General features: G+C 41.7%; 2 protein-coding genes across 12 annotated transcripts in view; one reads left to right on the top strand and one right to left on the bottom strand.

The window, feature by feature from the left end:
• The window catches only part of LOC121289430 (NADH-cytochrome b5 reductase-like), a 72329-nt gene extending 50283 nt beyond the window's left edge, over window positions 1-22046 (bottom strand). For 4 of the 11 annotated variants that reach the window (XR_005945557.1, XM_041208907.1, XM_041208903.1 and 1 more), the window contains exons 1-7: window positions 21896-22046; window positions 17916-18092; window positions 16392-16549; window positions 4470-4557; window positions 4123-4227; window positions 3510-3713; window positions 112-192 (exon numbers count right to left, since the gene is read on the bottom strand). Coding sequence is in view for 6 of the 11 variants with exons in the window: in XM_041208907.1 (XP_041064841.1) it covers window positions 112-192; window positions 3510-3713; window positions 4123-4227; window positions 4470-4557; window positions 16392-16549; window positions 17916-18089 (810 nt within the window). In the remaining 5 variants the exon portion in view is untranslated. Of the gene's footprint in view, window positions 1-101; window positions 193-344; window positions 1657-3509; window positions 3714-4122; window positions 4228-4469; window positions 4558-16391; window positions 16550-17915; window positions 18093-21312; window positions 21569-21895 lie in introns of those variants that run through there. The other 7 variants (XR_005945559.1, XR_005945558.1, XM_041208902.1 and 4 more) reach the window with 7 other exon arrangements.
• A 110-nt stretch (window positions 22047-22156) lies between these two features.
• mrpl37 (mitochondrial ribosomal protein L37) overlaps window positions 22157-23659 on the top strand; it is a 33987-nt gene continuing 32484 nt past the window's right edge. The window contains exon 1 of the mRNA XM_041208379.1: window positions 22157-22590. Within this exon, the coding sequence (XP_041064313.1) occupies window positions 22266-22590 (325 nt within the window). The 5' untranslated portion in view covers window positions 22157-22265. The remainder of the gene's footprint in view (window positions 22591-23659) is intronic.

Here is a 23659-nt window from a genome sequence, read left to right as displayed (position 1 = left end):
CTTTGTTAGGTTTTTGGGTTTTAATCAGACATTGTTACTTGTGCTCAGAGCTAATGACTGCTTTTGTAATAGATTCTCATTCCTAATGAACAGCAGTGTACCTTTATTCACCTTAATATCTGGCAGGAGGTGTAAACCCAGGCCAGCAAGCATCCTCCAGGTTTCAAATTGTTGTGGCTGTTTGCTAGCCTGCTGCAATGGAAAGAGATACATATTTTGATAGCATTCCTTTTGGTTAAACTTCAAAATGCAATAGAAATTATACCTCAGAGACCAGGCTGCCTTTTCTTCTGTGGCCATTGAGGGTGGAGACTGTGAGTGTAACAGAAACACTTTCTAATGGCTATAAGGGGATTAATTTATTCCGAGTTCAGTTTTCTACTTGCACAAAGCCACAACATAAAATGATCCTAAATTGGCATGAACGGGCTAAATCACTCAAATGACAAAAGAATTATTGAAAAATGCAATTGCCACATTGGCAGTTAGGGTGCACTCCTCCAAAGCTGGGCTAAGACACATTGTTCTTGGAAGTATGGGGAGCTTTACTTTGTATCTAACTCCTTACCCTGGAAGCGCTTAACAACAACAATGAATGCAAAATATCAGAAGAAAATACTGTTTTTCAGCATTGACATCCTTATCTTGATTAGTTTTTTAAAAAAATAATTGATTGAACAAAAATTATATTTTATAGGATTTTAGAGGAATATATAAAGTTTACAGATTTAGAATGGATTTAATTTAAATACATTTATCACTAAAAACAGCAGCAGGTAAACCCAAAACTACACAGTTTAAGACTCCAGGCTTGTCAAGTTTGCCATTTCTCAGCACCAGAACACCATGTTCCTGTTTCATGATCACAAGCCATACAGACTCAAGCCCGTCTTCATAAAATCCATTCTCTCTTATCTTGTCTTTTGTAACAACTACTACAGCTTTCAGTGGTCTAGTATGACAGATATCAGAAAGAACCAATGCAACAGTTTCAACCGCACAGCAGCATGACACTTCAACATTAAGAAAGAGCTGAATCTGTTTCACTGGGTAAATGCACAGTCAGAACGTACAGCCACAGTGGACCCAGGTTTGAACTCTGTTCTATGGTAAGCTAGCTGATTTGAACTAGAGGTATGGGTGCTTCTGATAACTTCAGGGTGATTTGGGCAAAAAATACTGACAGATCACTATTGCTTCTTCTGATCACTATCGTCTAACTTTGCTGAACCGGATTGGGTTTGGTGGTGAATCCCAGCTGAACCCTTTGAATGTCCAGCAGCCTTGTTTTTCAGAGATTAATACGCAGGCTCCTCTTCCAATTTCTGGATTCCAGCATTAATTAATTTAGTCACAGACAAGTCTTTGGAATGCATTCTTCCACTAATGTCAGAAGCTCTGCTACGTATTAAAGTAGGATTTTATGCATATAGGTAACAAGCTTCTAATTTTCTAAAACATAAAATGCAAATCTTCTGAGAAGCCTATACGATTGAGATAGTTGAGGATGTCTTTGTTGAAAGTAATGGATCCACAAACCACAACGAATGGTTTCCGTCTGCATGAGCTTACGAAATTATTCACCATATCCCCACTTACACGTCCATTATAAGATTTTTCTCGATAACTCCAGGGAAGTGTTTCCAGGTCTCGCTCCTAAAATAATTTAGGTCATCAATAATTTGTACAAATGTGGGTGAAACTTGTGTTTGATAACTGGGCTGTTTATGATATTATTGTTACAGCAGCAGTTTCATTTCTTAATAAGTTGTGTTTAAGTGGACAAAATTGAAAAAAACATATTGGTTTCACCTACACCATCCAGTTGCTCAGTCAATGGAGTCACAAACCAGAAGTAAACTGGAGATTTTTTTTTTTGTCTGTTGATCTTTGTAAAATTAAGGAAGCTACTGTGTTGGACAGTCAGTCATCATCTTGTATTGAAGGACAGTCTTCGTTTGTTGGATCAAAAAATTCTCATAGCCTCTAATGCCCCTTATTCAGAGGTACTGGCACCACGAGTAAGGGCTGAAGTGTAAGGAGTTGAGTGTTTGAATTGGGACTTGAACCCACAATCTTCTAGCTCACTTTCTGCTGCCTTTTATTTGTTTCCCTTTTCCCACTTCTGTTTTTTTGGATTCTTCCTCGCTTTTATTTCTCTCCTCCTGGCGTTTTTGCTCTCTCATTTACTTCTATATTTTTCTCACTCCTTCACTTGTTTCTCATGTTCTCTCTTCTCCGCTTTTGTTTCTATTTCACTCCTCCTTCACATGTGTCTCACTCTTTCTGTTTCCCTCTTTCACTTGTTTCTTTCTCTCCCCTCCCTTCACTTTTTCTCACACTCAGTTCACTGGTCTTTCATTCCTCACTCCTCACTCAATCTTGTTTCTCTCTCCCTCCCCCTTTACTTATGCATTTCTCTTTCTTGCTGCTCTCCACTTATTTTGCTCTCTTCCACTTTCCTCCTTCATGGCTGGTTCTTTCTCCCCACCCCTCCTCCTTATTTGTATCATCCTTATTATCCTGGTTGTCTCACTTCTTTCCATTATCTGTTGTACTCCTTACCTTTATGTTACCTTATGGGGTGGTGGGAAGGGTGCATGCACTGAAAAAGCCTATAAAGTAGGAGTATGCACAAAGCAGACAGAAGAAGGGAGACTTTCACCTTTTGCATCCTTGGTTATAAACCCAGCTCTCAATGGTGAAAGGTTGCTGCTAGTTCATTGCATCAGCCAATCTTAATGTGTTAATCTTCAAAGGCCCACATTTTGTGCTTTTAAAATGGTGAAACTGACAGCATTTGCTGTCATTACAACCATGGAACTGACTGCAACTTCTGGTGACTGTACATGTGCAGTTAAATGCAGAAATACAAGTTACTGTTGGTGATTCCCTGCTCCTCTATAGGATGCATTGTTGAAGATCCCACAGATAGTGATCTTTAAATATCACTGACAAAAACTTCTGCTTTTGCACTGTAATATCACTATTAAAAAACCTCTGAAAATGTTATACCTTACTAATGAGGTGTAACTGGGTCTTTAAAAGCACATTAAGTCATAACTACTGCCAAAGAACCTTTCTGACCCTGGAAAACTAATTTTACACTTGTGTTGCGCCAAATTTTGCCACTGTGATAAATAGTGCTTTAATTAAAAAGTATTTTTAAAAATTGTTCCCGCCATTTCAGCTTCCAATGTGTAAGCCTCAACATGTATTTTGTGGTCTGTAAAATTCCTTTAAAAAGTGAAGGATGATCAGTAGATTTTACTTCTTCCTTTGCTGTCTGTGAGACTTCTTCAACGTTGTTATTGGCTGCTTATCCTGTTGCTGATATTATTGTTATTCGAAATCTGAAAATCCCCTTTCCTTGGCATAGGATTTAAACTGACGTCAGGAAAGGGAAAACCCAGAGCACAGAGATTGCTAGATTATTGTGGACAACTTTCTTCAAGGTTTTTGGAGAGTGGCCACTGACCCGCAAAATCTGGGCTAATGTGTCATCTTACCTGGCTCAGAACAAATAACGTTTTCACATTCCAGTAAGCTGCAAGTTCCTGAAGTCGAGACTTCATGTAGATATCTTGGAAAGTCCTGAAGCAGCCCACCAAGGTAACAAAAGTTTCATCCTCTTCATTTGCTACAATATATTTGAGCAGAGGCACCATTGGAGCTATACCAGTCCCTGAGGCAAACAGCAGCAGCTGCTCATACTGCCAGATACAAAGAAATGGTGTCAATACACTGCAAACCATTAATCTTTACCTTAATAAACTGCAGAAATTTAGTACAATTAATCAATTGTTTTAGACTGTCAATGTTAAAGGTAAGTTAAAGTAAGATATTGTTCAGTCTAAGGTCAATGTTTGCGAACTAATAATCAGAGACACGATATTACAGAGCTCTGCATTATTTTCTTGCTAATGTTCAGATATCTCACATAGCCTGCCCAGTAATTTCTTCAGGAGAGATAGAGAAGAAGAAAATATATAGGGACTATTTATGTCTCTTTCTAACTAATCACAACAAATATTTGAATTATATAATTACATTATATTACATAAAATTTTGCCACTATGATAAAAATTCTGGTTTGCAAACTACTCCCACTAAGTGACTGACCTGATTTGATTTGTATGGAAAGCCTCCAAAAGGGCCCCGCCAACATACACTATCCCACTCCTTCCAGGTCTTTACATACTGAGACATTAATCCATCTTCATAGATCTATTATAAAGTCAAAATGAAACAGCTGCATTTATCTAGCACCTCGTTGTCAAGACATCTCAAAATACTTCGTACCATGAATTACTTTTGGAGTGCTATCATGTGTTATGCATTAAACATGTTATATTATAAAATTGAACACAATTGCATGGTAGAATTATCCATTGACTGATAAATTGCTCAATTACAGTACAGTATCAAAAGTGTAACAGTCTGACTACAGCACAGCAATGGCACAGTACCTTTATCAGAACTTCAAAATAACCTTCTGCATCCACAGGGTTCACTGGAGTATATGCTCTCTGAACTTCCAGACCATTCACAATTCCCCTTTCAATTAAACAGAAAGCTTGGAATCAATTACATTATGATACTTGCTTGATAATCATATTTGTGTTCAATTAAATAATCAATGAAATTCCACCATAGTTACATCATGTGGTCCATAGCATCTGCACTCTTTAACTGGGGATATCTAAGCTAAACACATTCCATGTAACATTTTATGTTCTTTTTTCAAATAATTATCCAATTCCCCTTTTCAATGATGTTACAGACATATTCAGTCTTCTTTTCCCAGTCTCCTCCCTTTTACGACTTCTGTTTTAGTGCAACTCTGACTGCAGTGGTTCAAGAAGGCAGCTCACCACCACCTTCTCAAGGGCAATGAATGCTGGCCTAGCCAGCGACTCCCACATCCCATGAATGAATAAAAATAAAATTTCAAGATTTCAACATCAAAATTTTATTCTCCCATCTTGTATCCCAAGGACTGTGTCAGATTCAACCTGTAGAGCTGCTGCCTTTATTGTCCTTTTGCTCCCCTGGCTCTTGTATGTGTGCCTCCACACCCCTTGGTGCTGCTCCCCTCACCTGTCTTTGGACCTGACTCAGTTTTTGGGACACTAGTTCATGCTTGCACTGGCTGCATCCTTGAAACATGTAAGATCCTGAGGGGACTTGACAGAGTGGATGCTAAAAGGATGGTTTCCCTTGTAGGAGAGACCAGAACTAGGGGATGCAGTTTAAAAATAAGGGCTCTCCCATTTAATATGGAGATGAGGAGAAATGTTATCTCTCCGCGAGTCGTGAGTCCATAGGACTCTTCCCCAGAGCGTGTTAGAGGCAGCGACATTGAATATTTTTTATGGCAGAGGTAGATAAATTCTTGACTAACAAGAGAGTCAACGGGTATCGATGGTAGGTAGGAATCTGGCTTTGAGGCCACAATTAGATCAGCCATGACCTTAATAATGGCACAGCAGGATCAAGGGTGAATGGCCTCCTCCTGCTCCTAATTTGTATGCTTTTATGTTCGTTTGTGCTCCAGGCACCTTCATGTCTCACCCTGCCATCGTCGGCTGTCCCTCGATTTGAGGATGCCATCTACTCAGGGTTGTGAATTTCTTGCTATGGACTTCATGTGACGGAACAGCTGGTTCTCAATCCAAAGATCTTTGGACACATTGGGCCGGGTGTCCCACGGAGTGCAGGATTTGCTTCCTTTTCTTTCCTTCTCTCTGACCGCTCTGCCTCATCACTTAGACATTGTGACTCAAAGCTTGATGCAACTTGATGGGTAAGTTATGATTGGTAGCAAGCTCCTCCCAGTCATTAATGTCAATGCTGCCATGCTTCAAGGAAAGCTTCAGAGTGTCTTTGAAATGTTTCCTTTGTCCTCCTCTGGAACAATGGCCATTTGAGAAAACAGTACCTGGCAGGGAAGATGCTTTTCGGCCACCTGGATAGTGTCCAGTGCATTGAATTTGATTTTGCAGGAATTTTTGCCCGATTGCTCATGGAACTGGCTTCAGGAAGGACACTCGCAATTGTTCGGAAATTCTCCTATTGAATCCAGATGATGCAACAGAGGCATCACTGACGGAATCTCTCTGGCGTTCTTGTGTGCAATTGATGCACAGTCCAGGTCTCACTGCAGTACAGAGTGTGGTGACGGCAACTACTCTGTACACTATGACTTCTGTTGGCTTGGGTAGGTCTTTGTTTAAATACTTTATGCTGTAGTTTGTAGATGGCTGACCTGGCGCAGTTGATCTGGTGTTGGATCTCCTCGTAAATGTGGCCTTTTGAGAGGGGTGGCTGCCAAGGCATGGGAAGTATTCAACATTTTCCAGAGTCCCTCCTTCAACATATATGGAAGGTGAAATATTTGGCTGATCAGGTGTGGGTTGCTCTATGAGTTTTGTTTTGGCAACATTCAAGGGCAAGCAGAGTGTCATGTATGCAAAATTGAAGAGATCGATAGTGGCTTGCAAAACAGGTGCAGAGTGGGCAACGCCACTTCAGTCATCCACAAAGGTAGATCATGTATATCTATGATGGTTGGCGTAGTTTTGGCACAGAGGCAACTGAGGTTAAAGAGTTTTTTTATTTTGGTGGTATTTACTGCTGACATCAGAGGACAGCTTTCATTGATGAGGTGAATAGCCACTATTGGGTAGATTGTAAAAAGTATGGGGGTTGTCACATAGCCTTGCTTGACCCTGGTCTGGATCTTGAAAGCATCTGTTTCAGATCTCCCACTCAAGACAGTTGCAATTATACCATCGCAATTGCAGGTAGTGATGAAGCTTCTTGGACATTCAAATCTTTGGAGCACAATCCACAGAGCCTTGCAATTAACTGAGTCAAATGCTTTGGTCAGGTCAATGAATTCAATAAGCAGTTCCCGCTGTTGTTCTTAATATTTTTCTTGTATTTGTCTGGCAGCATAGACCATGTCAGAGGTTCCTCTGGAAGGTGTAAAACCACACCGTCGGGGTATTTTATGGGGCCTGCAAAAACGGGAAACATGGCGGGTGGGGTGACTCAATTAGGTTGGAACTGGAATTTCACTTTCCTAATGGTGGGTTCAAATCTAGAGATTAACTTGGCGCTGTGTTTATGGCAGGGCCAGCCTCACGCCATCCCATGGCAGATATATACTTGTAATACGTTTGCATCTCTTAAATATTCATTAAATGAAAACTGTAATTATGTCCTACCTTCGTGATAAAGTCAGCAGCACATGAGAATTTGTGGCACCTGGTTCATGTTTATTTAAAGTGGTGTGCAACAGTCAGCTTTGTGTAATTGTGTCTGAGCTCAATGGTTTTCCTTGTTGAATTCTGTGACACAAGGGAGGGGAGCAGGAGAATGGCAGCTTGCATAGCAAGGGACCAGAAAGGGTGAGTTAGTGGTTGGGTTTGTGGGGGGGGGCGGGTATGGAGGAGTAAAGTGGGAAGAGCCTGATGTCCTGGGGGTGGTGGGAACAGTCATTCAAGTTAAGAAATGTAGGGACCTAAAGGGCGGTGTCAATACTGTCCACATGTGGGTCCATCTCAAGGTATTGGCTGGCAGAGTCCTTACAGGACTTTGAGTTCATTTAGACCATTTCAATTAATCCCATTGAGAGTGACCTTGGACAAAATCCTTGGACAATGCATTGAAGGATGGGCCAGCTGAGCCTGCAATTTCAGCTATGTCCTACAGAGTAGTGACTATAACACTGGACACTAAATGAACTGTCATGTCAATAAGACATGAAAAGAAATCAAAACCGTGTGCATCAAAACTTTTTTTTGCTATTTTTAAAATGGACTTTTGCCAGACCAAAAGATGACTGCTACAGGTCACATGACTCAGAAGATTGATCATCTGTTCTGGAAGCTTTCAACAGAGATCACAAGAACAAAAGAGTTCTACTCTCCTCCCTGTGGAATCTCACGCCCCATTGTTAGGCCACATCATAATCACGAAACTAGAAGGCTAACGGATGAATTGGCTCCCCAGCCAGGGCTAAAATAAAGAGAGACATTGAAACTCATTATACCTGAAGAGATGTTAGCAGCCACCATTTCACTCCTAAGGGAAGCAATGGATTTTGGCCAGGGGCACAGAAACTGCTTGTGAAGCTGCAATTAACTCATTCACGGGGCCACATAACATGACCCCATGCTTCTAGCCTCTTGGACAGTTTTAATATTACATTTCTAGCCTCCCAAAGGAGTCTGCTGATTACTTCCAACCTGAAATAAACAGCAGCAGGACTCCCAGCTGACCAAGCAGCCAGCCACAATCTCTCAACTCCTGGATGCCAATTTTTATTTTTAAGGCCTGCCATTGCCTGCCAAACAGTCTATATACAGAACTTCTTTTGTTCTTGTGATCTCTGTTGAAAGCTTCCGGAACAGATGATCATTGTGCTGTATCCTCATTTGCTTTCAAGAATTTTAGTGCTGCTGTCTGCAACCAGGAACTCATCTGAACTGAACTCTGCTACAAAGGAAACACCTTCCGGACTTTGACTTTCTGGACTATGGAAATCACATGAACTAATATTTATTTCTGTGGTTCTATTACTGTTGTTATGCATAGTTGTAAAAACTCCCTCCTTTCTTTCCCCCTTACTGGATATATGCGTGTGTATGTGTATGTATGTGTGTCTGTGTATACGTGTATGTGCGTGTGCAAGATTGTGAACATCACTTCCCACCCCACCCTGGATTTGAATGTGGAATAAACTAATCCTCTGAGTTAATCACAAAGAGAGTTTGCTGCATGTTACTTATAAAATTGGATCACACAAACTGACGGTCTGAGGAAACAGGCCATAACCTACTTTAGAAACATTTAAAAACATCTCTGCTTATATACAGATGGTGAAAGGATAAAGAAGTTCAGTCTGTCTCTCTCTCTCCTGTCCGTAACAGAACATTCAATACACAGTGAAGGTAAAAACACAACATTGTTTCTTCCATAATAAAAAAATGTTCCTAACTACTCTGTAATCACCAATGTGTGCCAATCATGAGGTGAGCCAGTATGTTTAGCTCTCTGACTAACTAGACTCAAAAAATAACTGATGCACACATGAAAAGAGTGAAAACAAAGTAAAGTGAAATATTTACAAATGAAATTTAAATTTGACAACACCCATGACACCTTTGTGCTCTCAATAAGTCTTATGTTGATGGCAATGGAGTTGGGCGGGGAAGTTGAGCCTCCTTGTTTGTCCAGGAGGCTCTTTAGTCCACCCATAGCTACTGCATTGTCAGTTGGCGGCGGGTTTCACCACTGAAAAGCTTCCTCCCACCACGTGATCACAGTGTTTCCCGTGCAGGCTGGCAGTGCATTAAATTTTAATTGGAATCACGTGTGAATGAGCAAAAAGCAAGAGAGCAGAAGTGGCGCCATTTCCTGTTCTGTCATCATGAATGGCATTCCCTTGTCTTTGGGAGGACTTCTTTAGCCACAGCAGGTAGGAAATTCAGGACAATGTGTGATAGGATTTTTCCTGTGTCATGCCCAGTAAAGGCATGTCTTATTTATAACTTTAAACATGGGCTGCATTCAGTATATAATTCTCTGGAACTGTCTTTTATTTTAAAATGGACACCAACAGGATTGCTAAACTGGCTGCCAAAGATCAGGTGGCTTTTGCAATTCCTACACAGACTACCTCAAGTCTTCATTGAATGACCATGGGCCATCTGTGAAATTTACACCTGCCATTGTTTGTGGACTCGCCCAAAAATGGAAATCTAGATCCTGAGACTCCATGACTCCGAACTTGATATTCAACAATAGAAAGTTGCAGAAGTCAGTTTATCATAAATGGGTGTGAACAGATCCCCCATCCATTCTTCATTGTAAAGCAGTGGCATCTAACTTTAAACCATTCTGTATGAACCATAGAATTATTTGATCAGGTGGTCACCTGATTGAAATGGTCTTCAGATAACAAATCTAATATCTTAAGAACCAGGGGGAAACTAGTCAGCCTGCAAGAAACACAGCAAGAAACAGCCATTTCATAAAAAGACAGTAATACCCACACTTTTTAAAACCCGGAGAGGGCTACATCTCAAGTCTCCCAGATGTTCCTTTTCAAAGCCCACTAGTAAAGAAACTTAAACTCCCGGTAAGGAAATGACAAGTAACTCACTTCGTGACCTGCTGAACATTCATTTCTTCGAGGGAATCCTGCAATGATCCTGATATATGACTCCAGCTATTGAAATCACCTAGACTACCCTTCAGGAGTAAAAATGCCTTCTTTAATGGGACCGCAATGACTGCTTTACTTATGACAAACCAAACACGTGAACTATGAATTATTCTTTTGTTTAAAACTTTAAAAAGCACACCATCCTCTTTATCTATAATATTTTCTTGAGCGAGCGTGTGTGTGTGTGTGTGTGAGTGAGTGACATAGTATTTAGACTTTCAGGGTGAATGTGTGAATAAATAATCTACTTTATTTAAATCCATGAAAACTTGCTGCTGGTTAATCCATTTGACCACACACTCGAGTTAAGAAACACATACATCTTCCTTTCCAAAAAATTGTTTATGTACAGTAAGGGAAAGGGAACAAGTGTTTTATTTCTCTCCTATCATTGCCTGTAACACTTGTTACGGACAAGAGTGAAATACCTTGATAGTTTCTGCAGCATGATTTATCGCCCATATTGAAGAGAGTTACAATTGTCACATTCCTGAAGTAAGGACGGGAGCAGGGGAAGAGTTCTTAGGATGAGGACTTATGAGCAGGAGTAGGCCATACAACCCTTTGAGCCTGCTCTGCCATTCAATAAGATTATGGCTGATCTGCCTGTGGTCTCAACTCCACTTTCCTGTCTGCACCCCAATAATTCCTTTGTCTACAAAAAATCTATCTAACTCAACCTTGAATAAATTAAATGACCCAGCCTCCACTGCTTTCTGGGAAAAAGAATTCCACAAATTAATGACCCTCAGAGCAAAGAATTCTCATCTCCATTTTAAAAGGGAGATCTCATATTTTTGAACTGCATCCCCTAGTTCTAATTTCTCCCACAAGAGGAAACATTGGCCTGGTATCCACCCTATCAAATCCCCTCAGGATCTTATATGTTTCAATAAGATCACCTTGAATTCATCTAAACTCCAAGGCCCAACTGTTCAACCTTTCTTCATAAGATAAGTCCTTCATCCAGGAATGAGTTGAGTGAACTTCCTCTGAACTGCTTCTAATACAATTATGTCTTTTTTCAAATAAGGAGACCAAAACTACACAGTATTCCAGATGTGGTCTCACCAATTCCCTGTAAAACTGCAGTAAAACTTCTCTACTTATATATTCCACTCCCTTTGCAATAAACGCCAACATTCCATTTGCCTGCCTAATCACTTGCTATACCTGCATACTAACATTTTGTGATTCACATACCAGGACACCCAAGTCCTTCTGTACCACTGAGTTCTGTAATCTCACTCCATTTAAATAGGAACATAGGAAATAGGAGGAGGAGGCCATTTGGCCTGTTGAGCCTGCTTCATCATTCAAACAGATCATGGTTGATCATCTACTTTTTATGCCATTTTTCTCACTATCCCCATATCCCTTGATGTCATTAGTATCCAGAAATCCATCGATTTCTGTCTTGAACATGCTAGATGACTGAGCTTCCACAGCCCTCTCGGGTAGAGAATTCCAAAGATTTACCACCTCTGAGTGAAGAATAATAGTATACTGCTTTTCTATTCTTCCTGCCAAAGTGGACAAGTTCATATTTTCCCACATTATACTCCATCTACCAAATTTTTGCCCACTCACTTAACCGATGTAGACTTTTTACTTCCTCTTGACAAATTATTTTCCTAACTATCTTGATGTCATCGGCAAATTTAGCAACCATACGTTTAGCTCCTTCATCTAAGACATTGATACAGATTATAAATAGTTGAGGCCCTGTGCTGACTGATCCCTGTGGCACTCCACTAGTTACAGCTTGCCAACCCAAAATTTACCCATTTATCCCTACTCTCTGTTCCTGTTAGCTAACCAATCCTTTAATCATGCTAATATGTTACTCCCTACACAATGAGTTCTTATTTATGTAGTAACCTATGATTGGCAGCTTACCGAATGACTTTTGGAAATTCAAGTACATACATCTACAGGTTCCCCTTTATCCACCTTGCTTGTTACTTCCTCCAAGAACTCTAATTAATTCATTAAGCACAATTTTCCCTTCCATAAAACCATGTTGCCTGTTCTTATTATGATTTTCTTAGTATCCCGCTATAACCTCCTTAATAATGGATTCTAGCAATTTCCCAATGACAGATGTTAGACTAACTGGCCAATAGTTCCCTGCTTTTTGTCTCCCTCCTTTTTGAATAAAGGTGTTACATTTGCTATTTCCCAATCTGTTGGGACCCTTCCAGAATCTAAGGAATTTTGGAAGATTACCAGCAATGCCTTTACTATTCCTGCAGCCACTTCTTTTAAGACTAGGATGCAGGCCATCAGGTGGGGACTTGTCAGGCTTTAGGTCTTATTGATATTCAGTACCTTTTCCCTGATGATTATGATTGTTTTAAGTTCCTCCTTCCCTTTCACCTCTTGATTTTCAAGTATCTTTGGGAAATTTTCTAAGTCTTCAACAATGAAGACTTGTTCAACAAGTCTGTTCAACACTTCTGCCATTTTATTGTTTTCCATTATTAATTCCCTGGACTTATCCTCTGGAGGACCAACACTCGTTTTAGATACTCTTTTCATATTTAAATACTTGTAGAAACTCTTACTATCTGTTCTTATATTTCTAGCTAGCTTTCGCTCATACTCTAACTTTCCCCCTCTATTTTTAATCATTCTTTGCTTGGTCTTTTTCCTCCCAAATGTATGATGAGTGCATGGAGTATTGCTGTGAGCAAAAACATACCAGTTTTGAGGACATCAGCTGGAATGCCACTGGGGCCGCAGGCTTTGTTGTTCTTCATTGTTTGATTGCTTGTTGCAGATCTCCCATCAATGTGGTTCACCCATGGATTCTAACACAGGGTGCTAGGGGGATAGCGTGGAGAGTATCAGCCACCACTGTGGATTCATGGTTGAGAGGTTGTTGAAAATGTTCTTTTCAGCACTACCAGATAACAGTGTCATCTTTAAGAAGAGAAACACCATGCTGTAAGCGAAGGGGACTTTGTCCATTTGATCTTGGTCTATATATGGCCCTGGTGGCTTCAAAAAAGCTTTGTGTGTCATGATGGTCAGCATATAGTTGGATCTCTCAGGCTTTATGTTCCCACCACACGTCCTTTATCTTTCAGACTTGTCTTTGGGTGTCAGCCTTGAGCTTTTGGAATGCTGCCTTTTTGTTCTGCCAGGCAATGAAAGTCACTCATTTTTGTTCTAGGGGACTTCACATATTTCAGCATAATTTTCATCAAACCAGTCCTGGTGATGACAATGCTCAAACCCAATGGTCTGGGTACGGGAGTCCAGTACAGCTGACTTTATTTGATCCCGCTGTCTAGAATTGAGTTGGATGTGTGAAGATTTTCCAGATTGGTCATGGGCTGCACTTGGTCAGGTTGCTTAGGTGCTGATCTTCTTCTTCTTCCTGGCTTTTGGGCCTTGCTATGTCTTGGTGCTAGGCGGATGTTCATTACTGACTGAACAAGCCTATGACCTGTCCAGCAGGCATCAATCCCCCTCATGGATTGAGTCATACAGACATCACTTAGACCTCTGTGTTGAACAATTACATAATCTAGGGTGCCAAAGCTTTGATTTAGGATTCAAATGTTTTTTTTATTTGTCCTTCTGGCAGCAGCAGGCCTTTGTTATAATGAGGCCATGCTGAGAGCACACTTCGTTAACAGGAGGACGCCATTTGCATTTGCTTTTCCCATCCTATTTTTCCCAACAGTTCCGCTGCAGGTATGGGAGTCACGGCCAAAGCTGGCATCGAAGTTCCCGAGAAGGATAATCGTTTCTTCTTTTGGGATAGCAGTGAGGACTTTATCAAGGTCAGAAAAGAACTTTTCTTTAAAACCTTCATCGTAGTTAAGGGTTGGGCATAAGCGCTGATGATGGTGGCATATCAGTTACGGCTGAGTTGTGGGTGAAGTGTCAGGAGCCTTTCATTATACAATTGAGGATTCTGACAGTGCATCCAATATCCTATTCAGGATAGCAAAAACATTGTGGACACAAGGGTTGCTGTCAGCCTTTCATCTCCAGTCGAAGGTGTACCCCCCTACATGTTGTTCCCTCAGCTGCCCCTCCCTAAGAAGATGGGCCTCACTGAGGATGGTGATGTCAGTTTGGAGTCTTGATAGATCACATGATATGATTGCAACTCTTCTTTCTGGATGATCACTCATGAGGTTATCCATCAGTGTTCTAACATTCCAAGTTACAAAATTTAAAGTTTTCTTTCTTTGACCACAAAGATGGTGCCCTGCAGTGTTTGGTTCCCCAGCCAAGAGAAAGTGGGGCAGTCTATTTTTAGGGCACCTTTTCTAGCTCCCTGCCTATTTGTGGTGAGCAGAGGATACCCTGTTCAGTCACAGATGTTACTCAAAGATGTCCCAACACAGGCGTCCAAAGGTCTTCATGCATCTATCACCTCTGTGCAGATTCTTGACTGGGGTTCACAGCCCTGTCCCCAGCGCCACAAGATTTAGCAAATGAACCCTAGTAGAAGCTTGCAAGTGATTTTCCTTAATGTGGGGACCTTGGGGTGCCATCATTGTCCACATAATCTTGACAGGCTGGTGGTCAGGTTTCAGTAATGTGCCAAACCATGATGACCAACACATCCTGCCACAGCAGCCTTTTTCCGCCTTTGCAGCTAATGAGACACACAGTCTTCCTTTGCCTGTTCTGCCATTGAGGAATTTTTGGACCATACTTTGTCTGGCACATCCCGTGATCTTGCCACCATGGGTAGTTCTACCAGGAGTAAGGAGCTCCCAACAGCATTGCTGGAGCGCACAAGTCTCTCCACCACATCAAAGGTGATGATCTGTGGAGGATCTCATCTTGCAGTCTGCAGGCAAATAATTCTGATTCTGTCATTTGTACTGCTGCTTTTGATGCTCCATAACTTGGCTGGCTTTGTCCCAGTTATTGTTGACTCTGATGCCACTTCTTTACTAGGGCATCCTCACCACCGAGATGGATCTGATCCAACTGGACCATCCTCTAATCTTCCGGAATCTTGTCCAGTGCCTTCCAAAAGGTTAACCTCCTTCCCCCTCCCCCATCCAATGCCAAAGTTGGAACAACAGTTTCTTTCCCTCTTTGCACCTCCCTCCAGAATTTTCACTTGCTCAGGGTGAATGATACCTGGCACGGACAAACATGATTCCTTCCTCCTTACAGAAACCTCCCTGTCTGGCTACACTTTCCGACATGTGCTCTGCCCAAATAATCATGGCTGTGGTAGAGTCTCACCTCCAAGTTGTACACAGGCATCTCCTGACTTCTCTAGTTTCTCCTTCATCTTTCATTTCTCACAACTTTGATTCAAAAACTTCAGAATTTGTTGCCTCAAATGCAATAGTACCAAATATATCCACTGCTTTCTCTTCCGTGAGCCTCTGCACTGAGTGAGACCGCAGCCTTAGGGATCTCAATTCATCCCTGCTAGACCCACTTTTTCCCCAATTCATCCCCCTACTTTTCCTCTCTCAATGTCACACATCCTATAAACTTCCCTGGCCAGATCAATAGTCAACTAAATAACCTGACCATATTTCATGGTCCCTCCCTTTGTTCCTGTATCTCAATCTTTGATAAGGTGATCTCTGACAATTGCTTGCATCCCTTACTCCCTATCCTCCTCCAATTCCATTATTTTTACCATCTCTAAATGGAAGAAACTCTCCTGTAGGTCGAACATCTCAGCACTGTCAGTGAAACTGGGGCTGCCATTAGCAGCATTACTGTAAAAAAAAGAGTCTATTAAAATGTTCTCAAAATGATTTAATTTAGACAAATTTGGATGAGATGTTAAGCTGAGGCTCCATCTGCCTGCTTGGGTCCGTGTAAAAGATCCATGGCAACATTTTGTAAAAGAGCAGATCTCCAGTGTCCCAGTCAATACTTACCTCTCAATCAATATCAGAATAATGAGATTGTCTGGTCATTATCACGTTGCTGTTTGTGGGAGTTGGCTATGTGAAAATTAGCTGCTATGTTTCCTACATTACCATAGTGACTACGCTTCAAAAGTACTTCATTGACTCTAAAGTGCTCTGAGATGTCTGGTGGTTGTGAAACTTCCCATATAAATGCAAGTCTTTCTTTTTGTTTTTCATAGTATTGATCTGAATGACCAATACCTTGAATATAAATAAATAGTACTCCCCAGGTCTCTTACCTGGCTACAATGTGCTGTCCTACAGTCAACCCCAGACAGCATCCACTGGGCAGCTGGAATCTATACAGGTAAGTGTCAGCTGTCTGCTGCTCCACACACTCTATCTGAAAAGCACTCCATTTCTCAGTTCCAATTAACCGCAAGTCATCCTGCTTTGACTGAAACAAGACATGAAATAAGATATTTTCTAATTAATAATGGCCAATGTCATTGAATTTCTGTTCCATTTGGGTAGTTCTATGCTGAAACAAGGAAGATTGAGATGCATAAGCCCACAGCATTCATTTGTGCTTACATCAAGATGGATTTCAGATAGTTACCACAATACAGTGTTTGAATTTCACCTTCTGCCATCCACACATCATTTCTCTTCTAATCTGTCAGAGTAAACTTTCTTTCACACCTAAAAAATGGTCTTATTGAGAAGCAGTGCCATTTATATAATATATAACTCTTGTAGTCAAAGCAGAATGTTTCTTTTTAAACAGTATGACCTTAGAACTGAAAGTTTGTTATGATTGTTGTGAAGAATTACTAGACATGAAAACAATTTGTTTTCAGTTTCAAAACTATTTATTATTGACCATCCTACTATTAAAAATGTACCAGTGTGCTATTATATAGACTGGTCATTGTCTCAGGATCTGTGCTGCATACATAGGTCTTGGATTTGTAGCAAAGGCAGCGATGCATGCACTAGCCCACTTGTCCAGGGTCAGTATACTAATCTAGTACTCTATTCCTTCCCTGACCTGTTCCAGATCATTATTTTTTTACACTGGTCTCGGATCTGTTCAAAAAGCAGTGCTGCATACAGCAACCCCAACGTGCCCTTGACCCCATAAACTGGCCCTAGGTCTAACCATCAGTGAGTTCGGGAACATGTTAGTTTTAAAACTCCAACTAACCTGCCAAATCTACATCCTATCAGTTTGTATCCAAATCACTTGTTGTACAATGTTGTTTTTGTTTCTAAACTAACTAAACTAGAGTACCCAGCTGTTTCACAACTTATCAAGGGTCTGACTTACGTTCAAATGATATTTACTAAAATTGTTAACTGTACTCAGACACACCATGTGCAAATTATTTTATTTTAGGCATAAGGATTGCAGTGGTGTTAATCTTTTTGTGCTAATATTCTCCCTTTCCCTCCTGAAGATACAAACTTTCAGTACAGTATAGACCCACAAATTCTTATGGTCCTCTAATACCCAAATGGGAATTCTTTGAGCTTGGATGAAGCCAACTTGCAACAGATTATCCCTCTATGGTGGCATCAATGTCAAGCCAGATCCACGTCCCACCAGACACACACACTCAAGTAGGGCTCACCTCAGTGTTAATCCGGAACTTTCTAGTTTGTATACTTCAGAACAACATGACCCATTTATCCATTGGGACATGGCAGCAGGAGGCCACAGGTGGAGGGAGAAGGCGTGTGGAGAAGCTTTGCATTCATTTTAACAGCAACTATGTTTGACTTAACACACATCTTTGAAAGGATTTCCAATCTACATTTACCTCATTGCTCTGAATCAGAAGACTTTGATCTCCTTTAGCTTTTGCCTGCTCCCATTGCCTGAGTTCCCGTTCGTAAATATCAAATACACATGGCTTGCATCCACTACCACAACACTGGATGGGCAAAGGCTCTTGTGGTCGAAGAGAAAACCATTCATCCTCATTATCAGCCATCACCTGCAAAATACAATAGAAATTTTTAAAAAGTAACAGTCTACAACTTATCTTTAACTTGTTAAGTACAAAGACTTAACCCTTCACCACAGGCACAACCATCTCCAGCTGCTTCATCAATGACCTTCCTTCCATCATAAGGTCAGAAGTGGGGATGTTCACTGATGATTGCACAATGTTCAGTACATTTGCATGTTTCAGATACTGAAGCAGACCATGTCCAAATGCAGCAAGACCTGGACAATGTCCAGGCTTGGGCTGACAAGTGGCAAGTAACATTTGTGCCACAAAAGTGCCAGGCAATGACCATCTCCAACAAAGAAGAATCTAACCATTGCCCCTTGACGGTCAATGGCGTTACCATCGCTGAAACCCGCACTATCAACATCCTGGGGGTTATCATTGACCAGAAACTGAACTGGACTAGCCATATAAATACTGTGGCTACAAGAGCAGGTCAGAGGCTAGGAATCCTGCTGCGAGTAACTCACCTCCTGACTTAACAAAGCCTGTCCACAATCTACAAGGCACAAGTCAGGAGTGTAATGAAATACTCTCTACTTGTCTGGATGAGCACAGCTCCAACAACATTCAAAAAGTTTAACAACCATCCAGGACAAAGCAGCCAGCTTGATTGGCAACCCATCCACAAACATTCATTCCCTCCACTACTGACGCAAGGTGGCAACAGTGTGTACCATCTATAAGATGTACTGCAGGAACTCACCAAGGATCCTCAGACAGCACCTTCCAAACCTACGACCACCACCATCTAGAAGGACAAGGGCAGCAGACACATGGGAACACAACCGCCTGGAAGTTCACCTCCAAGCCACTCACCATCCTGACTTGGAAATATATCGTCGTTCTTTCACTGTTACTGGGTCAAAACCCTGGAACTCCCTACCTATTGGCACTGTGGGTGTACCTACCCAACATGGACTGCAGCGGTTCAAGAAAGCAGCTCGCCACCACTTTCTTAAACATTTAGGGATGGGCAATAAGTGCTGGCCTAGCTAATGATGCCCACAACCCATAAAATAAATGATTTCACAAGTTATATTCTGACTTATATTCTTAACTGCAGAGAATTTTGGAAGACAGCTTTCAAGTCATATTTGTAAAGGTTTAACTCTAATAATGGCTACAGAGCATGTGCGTAAGGAGCTATGTCACAGTGATGTCACTCACTGAGAGAAGATGACTTGAAAAGCATCTGAGAGAGTAGCTCCAGCTGAGTCTTGGTCTTACTTAACCATTGTAAACAGTTAGTATGTAAATAAATGTGTTTTCAACAAAAGACTGTTGCGGACTGAGATGGAAGCAGTACACAGTTAATTCTAGCCCCACTTCTCCACAGGTATTAACAATAGATTAAATATTTAATTCACCCACAAAACTGGCCTATTGTTACCCTTTGATACTGTTATTTCCAGTTTAAAAAGACCATAACCAGGCATTTTTCAATAAACACAAAAAGATTGATTTATTAAAAAACAAACATCTTTTTTAAAACATCTGTTTCATAAATTCAGAATAAGTTGGCATTGGAACAATTTCATATAGAACCAGTCAGCACAGTATCCATTTAATAAATTCAACAACTTGTATTTATATAGCACCTTTAATGTAGTAAAACATCCTAAGGTGCTTCACAGTGGCACTATAAAACAAAATATGACATTGAGCCACCTAAGCAGATATTAAGGTAAATTACCAAAAGATGCAGGTTTTAAGGAGTGTCTTAAAAGAGGGAAGTGAGGCAAAGAGAGGTAGAGGTTTAGGGAGGGAATTCCAGAGCTTAGATCCCAGGCAGCTGAAGCCATAGTCACCAATGATGGAACAATTAAAATTGGAGATGCTCAAGAGGTCATAATTAGAGGAACACAGATACCTTGGAGGGTTGTGGGGCTGAAGGAGATTACAGAGATAGGGGGTTTATGGAGGGATTTGAAAACAGGGATGTAAATTTTAAAATCGAGGCATTGTTTATCCAGGAGCCAATGTAAGTCAGTGATCACAGGGGTGATGGATGAATGGAACTTGGTGTAGCATCAAGTTTACAGATGCACTGTATGGGTCTGAGAGCTGGAACCTAAATAAGGCTGATGAGAAGAGGATTACAGCTTCTGGAATATGGCTCTGACAAAGAGTTCTTAGAAACAGCTGGATGGAGCGAAGAACCAATGGATTTTTTTGCAAGAAAATTGGAGTTTTAGCATATCGTGGGCTTTTAACTGAAGTGGAGAAGCAGAAATTGAGAAAATACGACAACTGGAAAAGGCAATGTGAGAGTCTGGTGTTGTCGACAATAGAAGGTGGAATATCAGGAAAGGACAGGCCAGGCTGGAGAAGGATTGGTTGGGTGGACATCATCAGAAACTGGAGGAGGGAAAAAAAACGACAGCAACACACAGAATTGCAGTGAATAGAGAGATGCCTACGGCCCATCATGGACTGTGGCTGGAGAACATGGGAGGTTGGTCAGAAGTGTCTAAGAATTGTCAAATCTGGAGGTAGCAAAGGCATGAATGAAGGTTTCAATAACAGATGAACTGAGGCAGGGGTAGAGACAGACTACATTACAGAGGTAAAGATAATGGTCATAGTGATGCCGTGGATATGTGGCTGATAGCTCATCTCGGGGTCAAATATGACACCAAGATTTCAAACAGTTTGGTTCAGCCTGAGACAGGTGCCAGGTAAAGGGATGGAGTCAGTGGCTAGGATCAATCAGACAGCAACCTACATATTAATGTTACTAAGGACATCTTGTCAATAAATTATCTTATCCATAACTAACTTGCAAATTCAAATCCATCAGCATGAAGCATATGTTCATACTGGACAGGTCTAATATTTTATCGGTCACAGACAGCTACTCAATGATTATTTTTCTCTCCAAATGTCAGATTGGCCCACTAGTAGAAAACTTACTTCTGAATTACAAAGTTGCAAGTTCAAGGCACATTCCAGTGCTTATACGCATAATGTAGGCTGGCACCAAAACAGTCAAGAGTAATGCATTGTCAGAGGTGCTGTTCTCCAAATGAGATATTAAAAACTAGATAGGGTAGTGTAATGGTTACCATACTGGACTAAATCCCACAATGAGAATTTGAATTCAGTATTTTAAAATGTGGAAATAGAAAGCTGATATCAGTAAAAGTTACTCCTGACTGTTTACTAATGTAATTTAGGTGAGAAAACCTGAGGTCCTTACTTTTTCTCAATGCTGACTCTTGACTGCTCCCTGAAGTGGTCTTTCAAGTCACTCAGTTATACCAAACTGCTACAAAGAACTGCAGAAGATTAAGAAAATCCACCATCACCTTTTCAAGGGCATCTAAGGATGGGCAATAAATTCCACCCTTGTCAGCAACACCTACACCCCAACAATAAAGAAAACAACAAAAAAGGAGATGCCTGTTCCAGTCGACTTAAAAGATCTCATGTTATTCAAAGATGGGGGGGGGGGGGGGGGGTACTCCTGATATCCTGGTCAACATTTATTCCTTATCCCTGTAGGTGGGACATTGCTGTTCACAAACTGGCAACTGTGTTTCCCTACAAAACAAGTGACCTCTCTTCAAAAGTAGTTCGTTGGCTGTGGTTTGTATGGGATGCCCTGCGAATGTGAAAGATGTTTGACAAAAGCGCCTTCCTTCTTTCAATTTCTCCATTTGAAAATTACAAAGCAAAAAAAAGCTAAGTCTCACAAGACTGGTGTTCCAATGCTGGATAATGACATAAAGCCCAGGGAGAGACAAAAAAAAATCATATTTTAAAGTAAGGCAGCCGCTCACGAATTAAGTGTTCTCATCTGGCACGGCATTTGGAGTAGCACAGGCCATAGTAGCAGCCTTAGTCTCAGCAAGGGAAAAAAGTCTGTCCGAACTAGTTCACCCTCTCCTGACAACCTTCCACAATCAGCAACTGTCACCTTTGACTCCGTCAACTCGATCGTCTCTTCTCTCATTGGTGCAATATGACAACACCCTGTGTCTGTATGGTCACGTCCAATGTCAATCAAACACGAGACAGACGAGGTCAAAGTTCAACACCCGCCATGCCTTTCAGAACCCCCTTGTTGCCAGAGTAACGCGGCCGGGCCTAACATTTCTCCTGCAGCCTCGGATTTGCCGGCTGATCTTGTTTTTTTTTAAATTCCCCGCGATGTGGAGCGGGGGTTCGCGTGTCCGGGCGCTAACTTTAGTGCCGGCGTTGCCAGGCCGCCGTCTTCTCCGTGTCGCCGCCGGGTTGTCCGCTCAGGCCCAGCGGCTGCAGAAGAAATTGGAGCCGGTGGAAATCCCGGGCCTGGAGCCCATCACATACTGGGACAGGATGCATTACGTGCCGGGCTTGGCTGACCCCAAGTGCCCGGTCTGGGACAGAGGTTGGGAAGACCCGTTCCACCGCCGGGGTCCCAAGTATGAGGAAATGCCGCTGTATAAGGAGAAGCCATGTTACACATTCCACCAGAGAACCAAGATGCTGGAGGGTAAGGATTGGGCTGCCCGGGTACTAAACTGCCCTAAACGGTTCGTCAATGGGCCAGCTTTTTGCTGCCCTGATTATTTCGCGTTTCAGTGTCTAGATTGGCCATTTTGTACAGTTTGGGAGGAAAAAAAATGCGAGGCCCCTTGGATCCCACTGAGGTGCAGACGGTCTTTGCTCAGGAGGCCAGCTTTACCATGCAATCCATCAATGAAGGGTGCAGGGGGGCTTGTCAGGAGCAGCATCATATGTACCTAAAAATGAGGTGTCAACCTAGTGAAACTACAGCACAGGAGGACTTATGTGCCAAACAGCATAAGCAGCAAGTGATAGCCAGAGCTAAGTGATTCCACCACCAACAGGTCAGATCTAAGCTCTGCACAGCCCTGCCACATCCAGTTGTGAATGGTGGTGGACAATTAAACAACTCACGAGGAGGAGGCTCCACAAATATCGCCATCCTCAATGATGGGGGAGCCCAGCACATCAGTGGAAGAGATAAGGCTAAAACATTTGCAACAATCTTCAGTCGGAACTGCCGAGTGGATGATCCAAGTCGGCTTCCTCCTGAGACGCCCAGCATCATAGATGCCAGTCTTCAGCCAATTTGATTCACTCCACGTGATATCAAGAAACAACTGTATGCACTGGATACTGCAAAGGCTTTGGGCCTTGACAATATTCTGGCAATAGTACTGAAGATTTATGCTCCAGAAGTAGTCAGGCCCCTAGCCAAGCTGTTCCAGTACAGCTACAACACTGGCATCTACCCGGCAATGTGAAAAATTGCCCAGGTATGTCTTGTTTACAAAAAGCAGGACAAATCAAACCTGACCAGTTACCGCCCCATCAGTCTACTCTCGATCATCAGTAAAGTAATGGGAGGGGTCATCAACATAGAAATGTAGGAAATAGGAGCAGGAGTAGGTCATTTGGCCCTTCGAGCCTGCTCCACTATTCAAAATGATCATGGCTGATCTTCTATCTCAAAGCCTTACTCCCACTCTCTCCCCATACCCCTTGACACCTTTAGTTTCTAGAAATCTTATCTATTTCCTTCTTAAATATATTCA

Source organism: Carcharodon carcharias, chromosome 16 (genome assembly GCF_017639515.1).
Source record: "Carcharodon carcharias isolate sCarCar2 chromosome 16, sCarCar2.pri, whole genome shotgun sequence".
NCBI classification, from domain to species: domain Eukaryota; kingdom Metazoa; phylum Chordata; class Chondrichthyes; order Lamniformes; family Lamnidae; genus Carcharodon; species Carcharodon carcharias.
Note: the sequence above shows the minus strand (reverse complement) of the source record. Positions and strands in the feature narration are given on the sequence as shown.